At 50.9% G+C, this 18033-nt stretch overlaps 1 protein-coding gene across 1 annotated transcript in view; it reads left to right on the top strand.

Moving 5' to 3' along the window:
* Agpat4 (1-acylglycerol-3-phosphate O-acyltransferase 4) overlaps positions 1 to 10491 on the top strand; it is a 70838-nt gene extending 60347 nt beyond the window's left edge. Inside the window, exons 3-8 of the mRNA XM_051164236.1 lie at positions 1356 to 1517; positions 1732 to 1885; positions 3959 to 4061; positions 6411 to 6486; positions 7818 to 8016; positions 10140 to 10491. Of these exons, the coding sequence (XP_051020193.1) occupies positions 1356 to 1517; positions 1732 to 1885; positions 3959 to 4061; positions 6411 to 6486; positions 7818 to 8016; positions 10140 to 10234 (789 nt within the window). The 3' untranslated portion in view covers positions 10235 to 10491. The remainder of the gene's footprint in view (positions 1 to 1355; positions 1518 to 1731; positions 1886 to 3958; positions 4062 to 6410; positions 6487 to 7817; positions 8017 to 10139) is intronic.
* The last annotated feature ends 7542 nt before the right edge of the window (positions 10492 to 18033 follow it).

The following is an 18033-nucleotide window of genomic DNA, read 5'->3' as shown; positions in this document are numbered from 1 at the left end:
CGACAGTTTGCTTTCCAGGGTGACAGGCACAAAAGCAGGACCCTCTCAGGAGTCTGGCAGTTTATTCTCCCTTCTGAGACTTGAAGGTTATTCTGGGCTAAGAAGAAAAGCTGGGTGTAGACGTAGGAATGTCCTCTTCAGAAGTCTGCCTGAGGGCCGCAAGCAGGATAGACATATGCTGACAGTGTCCTCATGGCTGAGGCCATGCTGAGTGGAAGACAGGAAGAAAGGACAGAGAGGAGGCAGCAATGTAAAGCATCTGCTCTCAGCTCTGCTCTAGGCTGCTAAGGCTCAGGACTGTGACTAGACAGGCAGCTGTCATCAGTGCTCTGCTGCCTTCAACTGGCCACACCGCCAACATGAGCATCCGTCGCAGTCAATTCCAGAGTGAAGGACAGAAACGCAGACGGGATGGCAGCAGAGCTGGGGGTGCTGGGGAGATGGCTCAGTGGGCAAGGTGCTTGCTGTGCAAGTACGAGGACCCGAGTGTGGGTCCCCCTAACTTCTGTACAGCTCAGACCCTTAGTGTGAGTGTCTGGAACCCCCCTGCTCCTACAGGGAGATGAGTGGTAGAGATGGGAATCCGTGGACACCCGTGGGCCAGCTATCCTGGCGTAGAGGCCGACAAATCACAAGGCGGCTGTTTTCGACAACTTAGAAAGACAGATAGCTCAAAACTCAAGTTGTCCTCTGGCCTCCACGTGTGTACCATGACACACATGCCTGCAGTCATACACATGAATGTACACACACACAGAGTGGGCGGGGATGGGGGGGGCAAATCCAGCAAGGTAAAAGTCATTTTGCATGTCCCTGACCTCTTGCCCCGATAGATCCCTAGTTCCCCACCCCACCCCTGGTGCCCACAAACTGTGGCCACGGGACAGCAGCTAGGGGCCTCAAACTCTGCCGGCCTCCAGTCACTGGGCTGCCACATGACCCTTGCTGGCCTTGCCTGTAAGAACTCTGTGGCTTGCTGATGGGTTGATCTGTGGGACGGCGTTATAGAGACCTGCCAGACACGGCGTTATAGAGACCTGCCAGACAGAGCTTCAGGATGAGCTTGGTGAGCACACAGATGTCAATCATCTAGGAGGGCTGTGGTCCATGAGAGTATCCTCAACCTTCTGTACCCTTTGGTTGATAGACCCCTGTCCATGGACTGCCCACCTCCAGGGATGGGTATGACCTTGACCTCAGGGCAGTGCAGTGGGAAGGGCTCCAAAGCTAGAGGCTTTGGGTTTGCAGCCTTTGGTACAACAGGTCACGCCTCCCTCGGCCCCCAAGATCTCCAGCAGCCACGAGGTAACTTCTACCACCTTAACAGGCACCCTGAGGCTCTTCCTCTATTTCAGAACTCCAAAGTCCTGGCCAAGAAAGAACTGGCTTACGTGCCCATCATTGGCTGGATGTGGTACTTCGTGGAGATGATCTTCTGCACGCGCAAGTGGGAGCAAGATCGGCAGACAGTTGCCAAGAGCCTGATGCACCTCCGGGACTACCCAGAGAAGTATCTGGTGTGTAGGCACAGGCAGTGTGCTGTCTGGCTCCTGTGGAATTATGGGTCCACCACAAATAGGAGTCACGTCAGGGACATGTGTGAACACGGAACTGAGTGTGACCTGGAATTGTGAGGGACCTTAGGACTGTGTAATGTGAGGACACGGGGCTGACGTGGGGTCAAGTGTGACTGTGGGATCCTCTGTGTGACCATCATCCTTTACTTCCCAGTTCCTGATTCACTGTGAGGGCACACGGTTCACAGAGAAGAAACACCAGATCAGCATGCAAGTGGCCAAAGCCAAGGGGCTGCCCAGCCTCAAGCACCACCTGCTGCCGCGCACCAAGGGCTTTGCTATCACTGTGAAGTGCTTGCGGGATGTAGGTAAGGATGATGGCTAAACAGGGGATCTTCAAGCCAAGGTGGGACCTGGGCAAAGTGGAAGGGGACAGTCTCACCGGGGCCCCTCCTAGAACTGCATCCCAGTGAATACTGCCCTCTGCTGGTCAGTGGTGTCACTGCATTTTGCACACAGAAAGTGAGGGATCCCTGGAAGGCCCCTGAGGTGGCCTGATTGCTGCAGAGCCTTTGAGGCCATCTCTGGCTTGTCTATTGCTGTCAATCACCTGCAGATGACCTGACCCATATGCTATGACAGCTGGCCTATGAGTCTGGAGCCTCAAACCACTGTAAATAAAAACCAAAGAAAGCAGTGGTAACCTGCCCCTGGCATCCTGCCATTTCCTTTGTAATCCTCCTCTTCACTTCAGAGCGTGTTTTCTTGTTCTCCCATGTAATTGTTTTCTCTCACATCCCTACGCCCTGGTCTTGGGGCTCCAAATGAGGCTTGATTACTTACCTGGGCTGGATGGGACTTGGCACAGCTTCAAGTGTGAAGGTGAGGCAGGTCAGATGCGGCTTCTGGCTCCATGCTCCTAGCCTCTATAGCCTTGTTTTTATCTCTTGAGAGGGAGACTTCCTTAGCCCACATCAGGGATTTAGCCAGGGCACCAAGGATATCAACAGGTTAAATATCTTCCAGGCTAGTGCCCACCAATGACAAGGAAAGTGGCTGTGTTCTTGAAAAATTGCCTCTGGGCACTTCTTCAAGCCAGCATGGGGACCCTCTCCCATCCCTACAAACCTGCAGGGGGTCAGGCATCAGGGGCGGCGGGGTGGGGTGGGGTGGGGAGAATGGGTGGTGATTTTATCCCATTTGAATCCTTGTTCTTCAGTGCAAGTGATCCGGGTACCATATACAGTTTCTATAACCCCCTCTCCCACCCCCACGCTGACTAACAGGATCTGCATACACGTAAAGCTCTCAGCACAGGGTCATGATCATATCTACTGTGAGTACAGTGGGCTCGACCTGCAACTGTGACTGGCACCTCAGCCACTCTGGTGATGGCATTGTGAGTCCACTCTCCAGGAGAACACTAGGTGTGGACTACGTAGTGGTCTAAGCCCACTGCCTGGTGCTGTGAAAGTGGTTGTGGGCGCCACTTCCAGCCACACCCTGAGACTCCTCTGCGCTCCCCTTTCTCTGCTGCCTAGCACATTAGGAAGAGATCACCTGTTTCCACCATGTTTCTCCACATTCTATTCACTTGCTTCTTTGTCATAATATCACCCGTTCCTTGACCCAATAAGCATTTCTTGAGCCTGAGCCAGGTCCCAGGGCTCCCGCAGCGAGCTTGGATGTAACATGGAATATGCTGACAGAACAACTTCCCTCCAGGATTTACGTGTTATGGGGGGGAGGGCAAACAGAGATGCTCATAGAAAGGGTTACAGTGGGGCTTGAGAGATGGCTTAGCAGGAGAAGTGCTTCCTGGGCTTGCAGAACACTGGGATTTGGCTCCCATCACTGTTCTTGGGTGCTTCACAAGCACCTGTAAATCCAGCCACAGGGGATCCAATGCCCTCTTCTGGCCTCAGGTACATGTCCACCCACAGATACATGCATCTACATAGTTAAAAAAATAAATCTTTTCTACAAAATAAAATGCTACTTGATATTAAAAAATATAAATGTCAATAGTTCTATAACAGTTCTATAACATCCTTAGATGAATCTAACTGATCTTCTACTCATATTTTATCAAATTTCGGCACTTGCAACTGCGATGGGCTTTGCCTACTAGAAAGTCACTTATTATCATCATTGTTAGTTTAGCTCTGATAGTCATTGCTGCTTTGAAGGCCATGTGACCACAGGAATTACTGTTTCTGTGACTCGTTTATAGTTGGTTTTCTGATTACAAAAGATGGGCACACGTTCATTCAATGTAGAGCGAGTGACCAACCTAGGAAAGCCCGAGGGAGAGATGGCTATCACGCGTGTCGCTGTAGACGGGTTACAGTGTGCTTATTTACGTCTTCCAGTGTGTGTGACTACCAAGCAGAACCAGCCTCACCTGCTATATACTGCCTTGTGTTTGTCTTGTCTTATAGTCCCAGCTGTATATGACTGTACACTCAATTTCAGAAACAATGAAAACCCAACACTGCTGGGAGTCTTAAATGGAAAGAAATATCACGCTGATTGCTATGTCAGGTGAGTTGGACCTGCTTCCTTCCTAGGGAAGGCAGGGCTTGTTTCTAAGTGCTAGCCTACAAGGAGGCCGCCTTCCAGAGGCATCTGGTTAGCATCCCGCTTGAAGTTGGCTTCCTAGCCTGCCTGTCATGATTTTTTGTTTTGTTTTTATTTTTGTTGTTTTTGTTTTTATTTGAGACAGGGTTTCTCTGTGTTATCTTGGCTGTCCTGGACTTGCTTTGTAGACCAGGCTGGTCTTGAACTCAGAGATCCACCTGCCTCTGCCTCCCAGAGTGCTGGGATTAAAGGCATGCGCCATCACGCCCAGCTTCTGTCCATCCTTCTTTATGGACACATTTCCTGGGAAGATGGATCTGCTTTTTGGAAAAATGAGAGAAGCCATTTTTTTCCTTTCCTTTTTCTTCCCTCTCTTTCTTTCTGCCTGTTTATTGGCTGATACTGTCACCAAGACTAGTGGAACCACGATGGGACGATGCATCAGACAGGAAGCCACAGGGTTATCTGTTCAATAAGCAGTGACTTACTCTTAAAATCCAGTCTGAGCGGGGTCAATGGCACTGCTTCCCTGTGTTGTAGCCATCTTTGAAGGCTGTCCAGGAGCCCCTGAAACGTTCACACAGAAGTAGACAAATGTACAGAGCTTTCTGGGTAAAAGCCCTTCGGATGCCAAATCCCAGAACATGATGAAAACCCAATGGCTAATTACTGTGCCATGTCACTCAAAGTGTTTAAATGTTTAAATACACTGAGAGCCTGGAAATGCTTCCAGCTTTCCCACAAAACGAAGAAGCACCATCAGTTTCCGTTTGTAACAGTGCCGACACAGGCTGCCATAGTGCTCCGTGTATGGCAGACACAAAGGCCCCATCACCACCTGATAAGACTGATGCTCCCCCTACCCCCACAGTCAGAGACAGAGGGGGTCCTTTCTCGCTTGGGAAGAGTGCCACTCAGCTGGACCCTGGTAGGATACAAGATTGTTTGACTGTCCTCAGGGGTAGGGGTTGGGGGTTTTCTTAGTGACTGCAGTTCTCTGGAGCATATGTGGGAACTGGAGTAAGAGTACAGCCAACTCTCAAGTTCACCCACCAAAGCCAGCAAGCGTTCACAGCCACTGAGGGCGAGTCCTTACGCTCCGGGACACACTTAAGATGACTAGGACGTTCTACAGGCAATATCCCAATGCCATAGAAAGTATTAACCTGTCTGGGGCACTCCGGTCCACTATGTGATTAAAAAGAGTAAAACTGCACAATCTCCAGCCATGCAAGTGAAGAAAGCCTTGCTACCCTCTTCACTAAGGCCTACTTAATGATTTTATTTGGAATCAGAGATCACAAGATCACAAGAATAAAGAAGTGTCAATTTCAAGGAGACATGCAGGGACCAAAAAGGTCTCCTTCGGCATTTTTAGAGAGGTTTGCAGGGATTTTAATTTCAAGAATTTACTGATGGAGAATACTGCCCCACAAGGAAGCCATCAGCCTAACAGAGGTGGCTTACTACAGACAAGATGAAAAAAAAAAAAAAAATCCCAGATTTTTCCCCAAACCCCTATGATGTTATGGGTCAATCTTTTTTCTTTTTTTTTTTTAAAGTCCTTACTAAGTAAGGTATTTCTGGGACACTAGGGTGTGAAATGTCCCAAGGCAAACTGTGACAAATACACTTGTCTATGGACTAAAGCCGACATCCTTGAACTGTCAGGAGCCAGTAGGCCGAGAGCATATGGGGCAAGCCACCTGGAGGTTACTTTCCCTGTTCAAGGTAGGGCTCTTTGCTAACAGACAAGCCTCCCACCCTTGCCAGCCCCAGGCTGCAGCCACCCACTCAGGGGCAGAGTAACACAGAGGTCCCTATTCTGTCCCGATACCCTACCTTCTCACATGCCGGGGGCAGCCTGAGGTTCTGGCAGATGCCTCCATGTACCTGTACCCAGTGGAGGCCGAGGGAGCTACTGTGTAGGTAGCCTGCCATTAGTCTTGATCCTTGGCTGAAGAACGAGATAGAGTGCTGCCCCATAAGCATGGATTCTGCGCTTACTGAGTTGTATCACAAGGAAAATGACACAGCACTTTGGCAGGAGCAAGTGTCGGGCTTGGGGAGAGGTGGAAGATGGGAAAAGCCAGTTCCCGGCTCCTGACAGCATCTTATGTCACTGTCTCGTCCCTTGCTTGAGTCAGCTTGGCCATGGCTGCATTTTGGGAATTCCATCCATGGACACGCGCTCGACACCTTCACATGGTTTAGTCTGCACAGGCAAGTGGCCCACGGAGCAGGAACTATCGCTCAGAAACATGGCTCGGGTGCTCAGTGCGGTTCTTTTTCTTTTCTTTTTTTTTTTTGCAGGAGGATCCCCATGGAAGACATCCCAGAGGATGAGGAGAAGTGCTCCGCCTGGCTACACAAGCTCTACCAGGAGAAGGTGGGTGCCCTGGGGCCGAGATGCCATGCTGATGGGCGAACCCTGGGACCCAGTTAGTGATGCCCCCAACGATCTACATGTCAAGCAGTAAGAGAACATAGCAAAGTGCGTTGTTAGGTGGCCTCTTGAAGTAAAACCATCACGGGTGGAACAACACGGGGTACGGCTGTTCTGTATGGTCCAAAGAATAAGCGACAATCGCTGAACTCACGTCTTGAGTGAGTGAGCATGCAACGGGAAGGGAACAGCAAGTAGAAAGACCGACAGCAAACGTCCTCAACCGGGGATGTAGAGCATCCAGTAGGAACCACCTGAGTGACAGTCACACTGGAGTTCTCAACTGAGCTCTCTGTCCATGGGTGAGCTTCTGGCATCCTCTTCCTGACAGGGCATTTTTATATCCTGGCGTAAACAACAGTTAGCCTGTCTGCAGCCTGTAGTGGAAATGATCTACTTTCCAGATGTCCTGAAGGGCTCCCCGTGTTTAATTCTCTTAGGTGCTTGCTGTTTTCCTTTCTCTCCCTGTCACAGAGTCAGGGACCAGCCAACCGCAGCACACTTATGGAGGCCCCCTTCAACAAGCTCAAACAGCACGTGACTATTTACCAATATAATGGCTCTCACAGGGGTCTGGCAGCCCTGGCCTCTTTTTGGGCCTCTCACCTACCCTACCCTTTAGTAACAGATGGCTCAACTGCTCCTGAGCAAACTATTTGGTGCCTATGTCACTTCAAAGTGTGACCCAAATAAGAGTTCATCCCTGAAGGGTCACCATCCCTCTCCTGGCCGAGTGCCTCCTGCTTGTTCTTCCTCTGGGCGCAGCCTTGCCTTTCACAGGCTCATCGCTTCCAAAGACAGTAGTGCCAAGGAGAGCCTAATTATCCTTGCTCTGACTTGACCTAATGCAAGGCGTCCCAAGCAAGAATTGGCAACTCTGTGAGCAGTGCCTTGCAGATCCCCTTGTCCTCCAGGCTCCAAGGCTGCAGACAGGCGAATGGGAAACTGGAGAGGCCAGAGTGACCGGGTACAGTGTGTGCTTGGTTGTGTGTGGCTGAGGCCTATCCCACTTTCCTGCTGTGCTGCCTCAGTGCCTGGGATACGGTGAGTATGACTGGGGTTGGCCAGCCCCGAGCTTGAGCTCCTCCCTCCTGCACACAGGAAGGATAGTGGCAGCTGTCTCCCTGTGTCACTGGAGGAAGGGGACGCCAGATAGCACTGGAGATCCACAGTGGCTGCCCACAAAGCACTTTGCATAAGGTTTTGCCAGAGGTCGAGTAGGTACCACCTGGAAAGCAGCATGCTATCTGAGGCACTTCTCCCTGTCCCCCCAGGATGCCTTTCAGGAGGAATACTACAGGACAGGGGTCTTCCCCGAGACTCCCTTGGTGCCCCCACGGCGGCCCTGGGCTCTGATCAACTGGCTGTTCTGGGCCTCGCTGCTGCTCTATCCTTTCTTCCAGTTCCTCGTCAGCATGGTCAGCAGTGGCTCCTCGGTGACACTGGCTAGCTTGGTCCTCATCTTCTGTATGGGTGAGTGCAGAGCCAGAAAGGCTCAAAGTGGAGCCAGCATGCTGACAGGGTTCAGATTTCTGTTTGGGGGTGCTCCTTGTAGGGTGAGCAGCACGGTGTGCTGTGGGGCTGGAATTCCAAGCCCAGACATGGTGTAACGACTCTCTAAACACTCAGGACTGCCATCTAGCCCCCCCCCCCCACACACACACACTATCTGCAGACAGCTCTGCTGGCTCTCTCCCTTCTCGGAAGGCATGGCATAGATCCTGAGGGACCTAGTTGCATGTGACCCTCCCAGGGGACTCCTCCCCTGTAACCAGGTGGCTAGCTAGGCTTGCGTGAGGGAGCTTAGAAAGGGCCTTCTTCATTCTTTACGAAGGTTTATATACCCGGCCCTTCCCTGCCTTTGTCACTGCCCCGCGTGTGACACTCCCCTGCCAGGTGTGATCCTGAGGCTTATGGAGCATGGGCAGCTTCAGCTTTACCATGACTGAGGAGAAATGGCATCAGCCAAGGCCAAGAGACTGGTGTGTGTGTGCCCTGAACAAACAGACTGGCTATTTCTGTGAAACAAAATACTGTGGTGTCCAGGCACTACAAGGGGCTTAAGCAGGAAGTGTCTCAGGACAGACTCCCACTTGGAGCCTGGTGCTGACAGCATCTCTAAGGATCAAGGCACCAGTGGTTCTCAACCCTCCTAAGGCTGTACCCCTTTAACACATTCCCTCAGGTTGTGGTAACCCCCAACCATCAAGTTATTTTTGTTGCTACTTCATAGCTGTAACTTTGCTACCGCTGTGAGTCGTCATACTGCAAATGTCTTGTGGGTCTTAGGCAACCTCTATGAAAAGGCTGTTGACCCCCGCAAGGGGGTCGCGACCCATAGGATGAGCACCAATGCACCTTGTGAACCACTTTTCTCACTTGGTATCTTGTGAGCACCTTGACACACCCAGCACATGAGCCAGTCTGTCTGCATCAGGACCAGCAATTTTAGGCTCTGCAGTAGATGCTGGGGGAGCCAGGTGCTACAGGGCTTGTGTGCAAGGGAGAAATCCCACTGCTTCTAATAGCTGGACAGCCAGTCCAGGCCATGCCCTCCTGGGGAGAGAACTATGCTCCCTAAAGGTGAGGAGGGATTGGAAAAAAGGCTCACCTAGGTGTGAAGCAAGTGCCCAGTGCTCTGAGTACCTGGCCTGGGGTGCTGTGATCATTCAGAAGGTTCCCAGAAGTGACCACTGTGCCTTGCTGTTGCACCCCCACCCAGCCAAATCCTGCATTTCCCCAGAACTGCTCTGTGCCTGCACTGCTCCTCTTCCTGTGGCCTCTGGATCAGTGACTACATCTCTTACCATTTCTATGTCACTGTGTCTGCTGCCGACAAGATGCCCCACTCAGGTGCTGACCTCTCTGTCTCAGTCTCCCACAAGCGTCCCATCAGAGACACCTCTCCGTGTGCACAGGCTGCCCTCCCTGTCCGCTGCATGGTCTTGAATAGCAGCCGCCTATATGGAGAACATGATCCTACAGCTTTGTGACACATACACCAGAACTGGGGGGTCTGTGTGTGCTCAGCGACTAAGAAGGGCCGAGCACACACAGGGAGCCCACCAGTCCGGCCTCCAGAGTTACTGCTTACATGGCAATTTCTGGGTGCACATCCCAGTGCTTGGGTGAATTCCCAGATGGGTCTAGCACCTTCTGTGACAGCCTCAGCTTCAGAAAGCGAGGGCTCCAGGGGGCAGTAAATCTGCTCTCTGCAGTTAGCCCAACCAATGGTGGGCTGCATCTTCACAAAGTGCCTCCCACCACCACCCCAAGCCACTGTCCCATAATCTCCAAAGAACCACCTTTGCCTTGGAAAGCGGTGCAGAGAGCAGAGACTTCTGTGAACTCTGGGCAGTGCATGCTGCCCGCCCAATTCTGTTTATCTCCATCTTGCAAGGATGGACCTCCCCAGTGCACTCTCCCTGCAGGACACACCTGCTGTTTTCCTTTACTGTCATCTCAGTGTGCAGAGGAATGGCCCCTGGAGCCAAGTGGTACCCCAGATTCGCTTGCAGCCAACATCCTCCTCGAGGCTGTTACCAAAGTCCCTGGAAGTGTGTTGGGACTCTAATTGCTCTTTCTTGTCTCCGCAGCCTCCATGGGAATTCGATGGATGATCGGCGTGACAGAAATTGACAAGGGTTCTGCCTATGGCAACAATGACAACAAACAGAAACACACAGACTGACCTGGGACTGTCACCTCCAAAGGGGACCTTGGGGAACCGTTGGCCTCTGCCTAGCCTTCGCAGCAGGGTGCAGTGATGGAGACGGGGGCAGCCTTGTTGGGACGAGCAGCACCACAGCCTCTCTCTTCACAGAGTTTGTCTCAGCGCCAGACTGGAAAGGAAGACCTTCTTAAACCTTTTCCCACCCCAGCCCCCACCCCATGTACATTAGTGGGTTTGGTTGTCTTTCTTTTCAGTTGTACACACGTGTGTGTTGTGTGTGTGAGAGAGAGAGGAAGAGAGAGAGATGGACGAACAGGGAAGGGGAGAGAGAGGGAGAGATGGGGAGAGAAGAATGGATGTGTGGTCGCCTGTGTCCCATGAGACTGTAGGGAAGGACAGGGCTGGGGAGGAAGGGAAGGTGTCCCTATCATCCTGTGGTGCTGCGTCTTCTCTAACCCTCAATTGCCAGAGAAAGAGAGAGAGAGTGCTTTAGGTAAGATGACTAAATTATGCCTCCAAATAAGAAAAAAAGAATTAAAGTGTTTGTCTAGGTTGTCTGTGGCATGTGTTCACACAACTCTTCCACCCACTGCTCCACCCCGCCCTGGATTTGGGTGTTCTGGATGACAGCCAACCACCGGCTGTGCTGCCTGGAGGGAGCTTGAACTCATACAGTGACAGGCCATTTGGGGATGTGTGCTCATACAGTGACAGGCCATTTGGGGGTGCGTGTGTCTTGTAAGGGAATACTGAACATTCTCAGTGTCACCAAGGGCTCGTTTGGCTCACAGTTCAAGGGGACACCTGTCATCGTGGGGAGGACATGGCCAAAGTCAGCAGAGGAGATGAAAGCCGGTGCCTGCTCAGTTCAGAAGCCCTTGGAGGGGTGAAGCCTGTGGCTAAGGTGGGCCTGCCCCTCCCCCGCTGGTCCATCCGTCTAATCTAATTACCTGCACAGGCATGACCAGAGGCCTGTCGTCTCCTAGTGATCCTACAGCCTGTCAACTTGACAGGCAGTGTTGGTCACTATGGTATCTCAGTGCAGTGATGTGTTACCTGCGAGAGGTGTGGGCATGGATGCCCCTTCGAGCTGAGCAAGGGTGCAGAGAAGGGTGCTGGGGGACCAGGCAAGTGCTTCCTTGAGACATGGAGAGGGCAGTGGACGCTGACTTTGAAACCAAGCGTGCGAAAACATGAAAAGCAGTCACAGGAGTGCGGGAGCCCTCGAAACAAGGGCAAGGTCGTTTACAAGATGGTACTAGGCTCCTTTTCAGCTTGTGCGGGGGTGCTCACTAAGGAACCTGGTGCTACATAGAGTCCATCCCACAGGTGAGCCCCACCTGGGGCCTCTGATTTCCCCGCTGAGGTTTTTGATTGGCTCCTGTCATGACATAAACGGGGCCTGTTCTCTTCCAGTCTTTGGAGAACTGGGCAGTCAGCAGAGGCCAGATGCAGACAGAGCAGGAAGAGGGCAAAGGCAGTGATGCTCTGAAAGGGATTGGTTACAGCACTAGACAATGTTTCTTCTTAGACGAAGAGGCCAGTGACACCCTTCTTCCTGTGTGCAGCTACATTCCACCTGGTACAACTCGCCCACTAGAAAAGCTGGCCATAGGCTCACCATGTCACATCCTGTCCTGAGTCACTGCAGCCTTAGATGTCTTGTGCACCAAGTTACTCAGTGGCAGCCACACGTGGCTGACCTAGAGGAGCTAAGGGGTGACCAGAGTTCCAGAGGCCTCTCTGTTTAAGGGACGGCACTGCATTACCAACACTGATGAGTCCCAATTTGCAGAAATCAGACACCACTCTGGCCTTTTGTGGGGCAGCGTAGAGAGACTGGAAGGCTGAGTTCGCACAGGGCACTGAACACGGAGCATCTGCTCCATGAGGCCCTGTTCGTGAATGTCCCTGCAGGGCCTCCCCTGGACCCTAGGGCCACTTTAGCTGGGACCTGAGCTAGCACAGCTTGTCTTCGCTGAGCTATGCAGCTTGGTCATTAAGTATGTGATCCAGGCCATCCAGCCTAATGGCCTCTATGAGTCCGGCTGCCCATCTGTAAGATGGAGATTATGCTCGCCCGTTGGGTTGCTGTAAAGGCATAAAGGTATAAAGCCTTGAGAAGGTGGGGTTGTTGAACAAATCAGGTGAAGGAATCCGAGGCTGTCTCTAAGCTGCCGCTTCTCATAGCACTCGGAAAGAGCCAGATGGTGCTACAATTCTCACATCTCTTTGGTGACAGGTCAGAGAGATTTTAGGAAGACTTGAGTGGGTGGTGGTGGTTCTGAATGGCCGTAGGACACAAAAGGTTATAAGGAGTGGAAGAGGAAGCCAGGCAGCCAGTGCCTCAGCCACTTGACCTCCGTGAAGAAAAGAAGCACTGGCTGCTGGTACAGCCCAGCTCTGTTCATAGCCTGCTCCCTTGATGCGGAGTGGGCATCTGCAGTGTCGTCCAAAAGAATGCTGGCACCATGATCACAGGAGAGCAGAGGCTCACTAGGCCTGTCCCACTAGGTTTCCAGAACTTCAACTTTTTTCCAGGAACATATCTCAATTCCTTCATTTCTAAACTGAGCAAAACTTTGGAAAGGAGCCAGGGTGTTCCAAACATTACATGCACATCTTTCTTTATGCACACTGGGGTCTGAAAGTGTGACCACAACGTAAATTCCACTGGTAACTGTTCAGCTCAAACTGGTCGCAGGCAGCTAAGTGGTGTGGCCAGCCCCAGGGGGAGCACAGCAGAGTGGGCTTGATGCTGGCTTCCAGGCTTCTCCAAAAAGATGGCGGCATGGAAAGAGGTGGCTGCTCGGTTCTTTGGGATGGTCCAGTCTTCACCAAAGCACTGTACATATTACACACAGCTGCCAGGATGAAAGTCAGCTGCAAGAAGCAGACCCTGGGCTTGGCGAGCCGCCTGTGGGACCGCCGGGGCGGTCTGGAGTAGTGCTGGGTGCTAGTCATGACTTGTATCAGAAGTGATGTTTGGAATGGGGAAAGATGGACTGCCCTGTGCCTGAGGTTGCCTGAGAGGCCACAGAGCGCTGAGGAAAGCACTTCCCAAACTCAACATTTCAAGTAGTTTGAAGACTGGAGAGCAAAGAAAAACCATGGAGCTTGGTGACAAGTTGGCATTGGCTTCCTTTCTCACACCTCAGGCTCAGTCACAGAAGAGACTGAGCTGTGACAACAGGTGCTGCCAATCACGGCCTCAGGACCCAGCAGCCACTCGGGGCTCCAACTTTACTCAACAGTCCTAACTCAAAGGTTCCAGCGTCTCCACTGAGGTGAGCCTGGTGCCTTTTACAAGGACTACATATGGCTTGCTGTCCTTCCAGACACCTGCTGTGACCAACGAGGATGTTCAGCAGTGACAACTGGGAGCCTCTTGGACTTAGGACTTTGCCTCTGTCAAGCACTCACTTACGAACCTCAGACCAGTTGCTTACACCTTTGTGGTCTGGATTCTTCCTCACATACATAAACACCGAGTGTCTGCGAAAATACTAGAAATTGTTGCCCATAATATGGCAATTTTCTAAAAATGCTTTCCCAGACTTGATGGAAACAGTTTCCTCTTTTACTGCAATAAATAAGGTCCCAAACTAACCCTCCGAATGCATGCTGTAGACATAGTCCGTCTGTCCAGTCAGACAAGTCAAGTCAGCACAGAACCGCAGGCCTGCCTGGCACTAGTAACCACGCAAGCCCTACCTACATCACGTCCCCAGCGCTGCGCACACCAGACATATGACAAGAGGAGGCTGAAGGCATCATTGATTTGCTAGGTGCCATAATCTCAGTATCTCTCACGGCATCAGTTACCACCCAGCAAAATACCTGTCTTGTGATATCCAACTGTTCAAAATTATCACGCAGCATATAAAAAATGCCACCTAACTAGTGTGCGTCTTTTTAGGAAATCATCTGAGGCTGGGATAGCCTCCCGGGCCCAAGGCTGCACCAGGAGGTTCTACAAAAAGAGGAACACAAGTTTAGAAGCTCAGCCATGGAAGGCCCATCATCTTACCATTCTCCTTCCTAAAGGTGGTGGGGAGGGGGTGGAGGGTGCAGGCGGTGCCTTAAGCACAACTGGGCTGAAATAATTGAGCTCTTGGTACAATACCCAGCTGTTCTGCAGAGGAGAAGAAACAGTGATAAATTAGGCCCCCCTCCTGCTGTGGCCTGGTCCTTGTTAGTACTGAGGATGCAGACTGACTAAAGGCAGGTGTTGCCTGCCTGCTTGGATCTTCCAGTGTTGAAAAGCACCTCCTAAGGCAGTGTGAGGAAAGGCTTTCACTGGGCACAGCTTACACCTTTAATAGTTAGATCTTTAAGATAGCTATACTCCATGAGCCACAGAGGACAGATTTGAAGTTTATCGAGTCCATGATATGCTCAATGTAACAGGTGAGTGCTGTGGACAGTGAGGACCATAAGGAGCATTCCTTCAGACTTCTAAAATGAACCAAATTATGTGTATTGCCTTCCCTTTTTTTATTTCCTAGAGCTGATGTTAGCTAGGCACTTATCCAACACCCTAGGAGACCTGGCTGTCCCCGGTGGTGTTTGAGGGGCCTTGCAGGTGATGAGGAACGAAAGCTGAGGCCACAGTACAGCAACCCAGGCTCTCAAAGTGCATAGCTGCAGCCGGCTGTACTCTCCTGGAGAGAAGCCAGGGCTCAGGGAGGCTCACACTCCCAGGCCAGTGCAGCCTCCTGCACACACAGGTGTGACTGGTGCAGAAACCATGCTTCTGTTTTGCCTACCAGGGAGAAAAGACCTGCGCCAGGGAGGGCCAGGATGAGGTGTTCTGAGTGAGCAATGGGTTCTGTCTCCTGGACGTAGCAGCCATTCCCCAGGCTTGAGGAAGATCCTGGAGGGGAGGAAAGACCTGGAGGGGGAGTGGGAAGAGGATGAACAGGCCTTAAAGATCACTTAGTCACATAGCATTCTGGGACATCAAACAAGCATCACTCAATACGTGGACGCAGAGGTGCCTGCACTGTGCTTAGATGTCCATACGCATTTCCCCAGCACATTATCAAATCAGATGTTCGACTTTCACAGGGTGTCCTCAGGGAACGCAATGGGCATAGCAGCCCCTCTTATTTTATACTGGGCAAAATGGCCTGTGCAAACATAAGATCAATGAAGTGTTCAGAAGAGCAGGTAAAGGCATCTGTCACCAATAGACATGAGTTCATTCCCCGGGACTCACATGGTGGAAGGAAAGAACCAGTTCTCACAAGCTGTCCTCTCACCTCCACATACATGCTGTGACATGTGTGCAGGCACCCTGCATGTCCACACAGCCATTTGAACTGTCCACCTCTCTACAGCTGCCCTCTTGCTACAGCGCAGAGCTGAGTAGCTGCTACGAAGACCATGTGACCCATAAACATCAGCCCCTCTGGACCTCCACAGACAGCATCTGCCACGCAGGCTCTGGGGAGCATAGTGCCAGCAGATGGAGGCTGCTGTTTTATTTATTTTTGGTTTCTTTTTCGAGACAGGGTTTCTCAATGTAGCCTTGGCTATCCTGGATTTGCTCTGTAAACCAGGCTGGCCTCGAACTCAAAGAGATCCTCCTGCCTCTGCCTCCCGAGCGCTGGAGGGTAGATGATTCTTTTTATTGGGATTTGTCTTCACCATCTTCTATCCCTACAAATTTCTTAGATACGTACGTTAAACCCAAAGCATATAGAAGGAAAGAAATAATAAAGATCAGTTCAGAAGTAGAAACAGAAATAAGAAGATATTAATGGAACCAGAAGTTGAAAAGACAGATAGACCTTTATCTAGCAAAGAAAAAGAGAGGACAGATGGGTAAAGTCAGGAGTGTGAGCAGACAGCAGCCATGCGGACACTGAGCATGATGGCAGATAGTGAACAACCATCTGCCAGGAAAGCAGATGAGTTGGTGAGACAGTGGAAAGCCTATCATCCATTAAAATAAAAGTCACAACAGACCTGCAGCAAGTACAGGGTAACCTGCAAACAACCCTCAACAGGGAAAGGCCAGCCCCCTCAGGCTTCGTGAGCGAGTTCTACCCAAGACAGGTAAGATGAAAAGACACTCCAACCCACACCATCTCTGAGAAAACAGAGGAAGAGGAAACGTCCAGTTCACTATACGAAGCCTACACCACCCTGACAAGGAGCCAAAACATCCCTAGAAATGAAAACTGCAGAGCAGACCCCCTAAAAAATACGGAGGGAAAAGTAGTTCAAAGGGATCCCAAATGAACACGGTGGTGTACACGTGGGCACACTGGCCTGCTGATTCGACTTTACACTGCCCCTGCTCCTGGCTTTGTCTTGACATGTGGATAGAGTCTACAAAAGCAGCTACCACCACTTTTAAATGAATTCAGCAAGGCCACAGGATAAAAGATTTGAAAACAAAAATTCACTTTGTCCGCGTGCAACGAATGGCTGGATATGAATGCACAGGGTCCCCAGGGGAAGAAGTCTCTTCAGCCAAGAGACAAGCTGGACCCCTGAATATCATTTTATGCAAAAATTAACTGAGAGAGAGGCCTACTATAAGATCTAAGATGGCCTGTTAGGTCAGGATGTGGTTTCTTAGACATAAAACCACAAGCACAAGCAATAGAGAACAGGATAGTGAGTGGGCTTCTAAAAACATAAACTTTTGGTTCTCACTGACATGACAAAACAAACAGACAGACAGACAGACAAAAACACCAGATAAAGCACACTGGGGAAAGACGCATCTGCACACCTCAGATTAGGTAAAGAGGTTTACTCAAGGGTCCATTCAAAGACAGCTCTTACAACGCAGCAAGATGACAAATTGCCTGATTTTAAAATTGGCAAAATATCTGAACAGGCATTTCCCTCAAAAAGGAGATAGGTATGGTGCCAGCAAGGTGTCTCAGCAGGTGAAGGAGCCTGTCACCAAGCCTCACAACAGGAGTACAATGACCTTGGGCCCAGCCATTTATCCCTTTCTCATCTCTTGACCATACGTGCTGCAGCATGCATATGCACAGATGCACACACATGTGCATGCACACACAAATAATAAATGGATATATCTATATATCAAGAGGCAGGCAGACAGGAGCTACACGAATGGCCACCAGGCACAGTGACTAAAGCTCTCCATCATTAGAGAAACACAAATCAAAACTACAGGGAAGCCCGCCTCACTATCACAGAGAGCAACAGCACTGAAGGTGCAGAGACCCAGACGCCTGCCAGCTGCTGGAGGAACGAGATGACAGTCGCTTTGGAAAAGGCTCAAAACCTTCTGAAAACTCAAATACAAACCGACACGCTGCCCAGCACTCCTGGCAGGTATGAAAACATACCAAGAGGGCGGCGTCTAGTGCCCACCACCAAGTCCATGGCAAACAGAGCAGGTGGCACATGTGTGTGGTGGGACAGGACTCTGCAGCAGTAAAAGACACGCTGGCTCGTGCTCCTCATGAGAACCTCAGTAAAGCACCAAGTGAGAGGCAGAGAGCACCACACTGCAAGACCCCGACGATGCGGATGCCCCTGCTGCGCAAATGCCAGGCAGGGAGCAGGTGAATGGTCACACAAAGACAGGTGTCCACAGCAGTGACTAATTGAGAATGTGTTTCTTCTGTGGGCAATGGACAGGTCCTAGAATTAATTATGAAACACCTCTACAGCTATGTTAAAACCCACTGGTGTGAACCCTTCACATAATGTGAATTGTAACTGAAAGAATAAACAAGAACATCTTAAATAAAATCCTAATGTCTGTACACATCCTAATAAATTTTCTCTGGGAATTCAACTCTTACCCAGAGACCAAGAAC

The sequence above is a fragment of the Acomys russatus genome, chromosome 21, assembly GCF_903995435.1.
Source record: "Acomys russatus chromosome 21, mAcoRus1.1, whole genome shotgun sequence".
Taxonomy (NCBI): domain Eukaryota; kingdom Metazoa; phylum Chordata; class Mammalia; order Rodentia; family Muridae; genus Acomys; species Acomys russatus.
The sequence above is the reverse complement of the archived record's forward strand: the minus strand, read 5'-3'. Positions and strand labels throughout refer to the sequence as shown.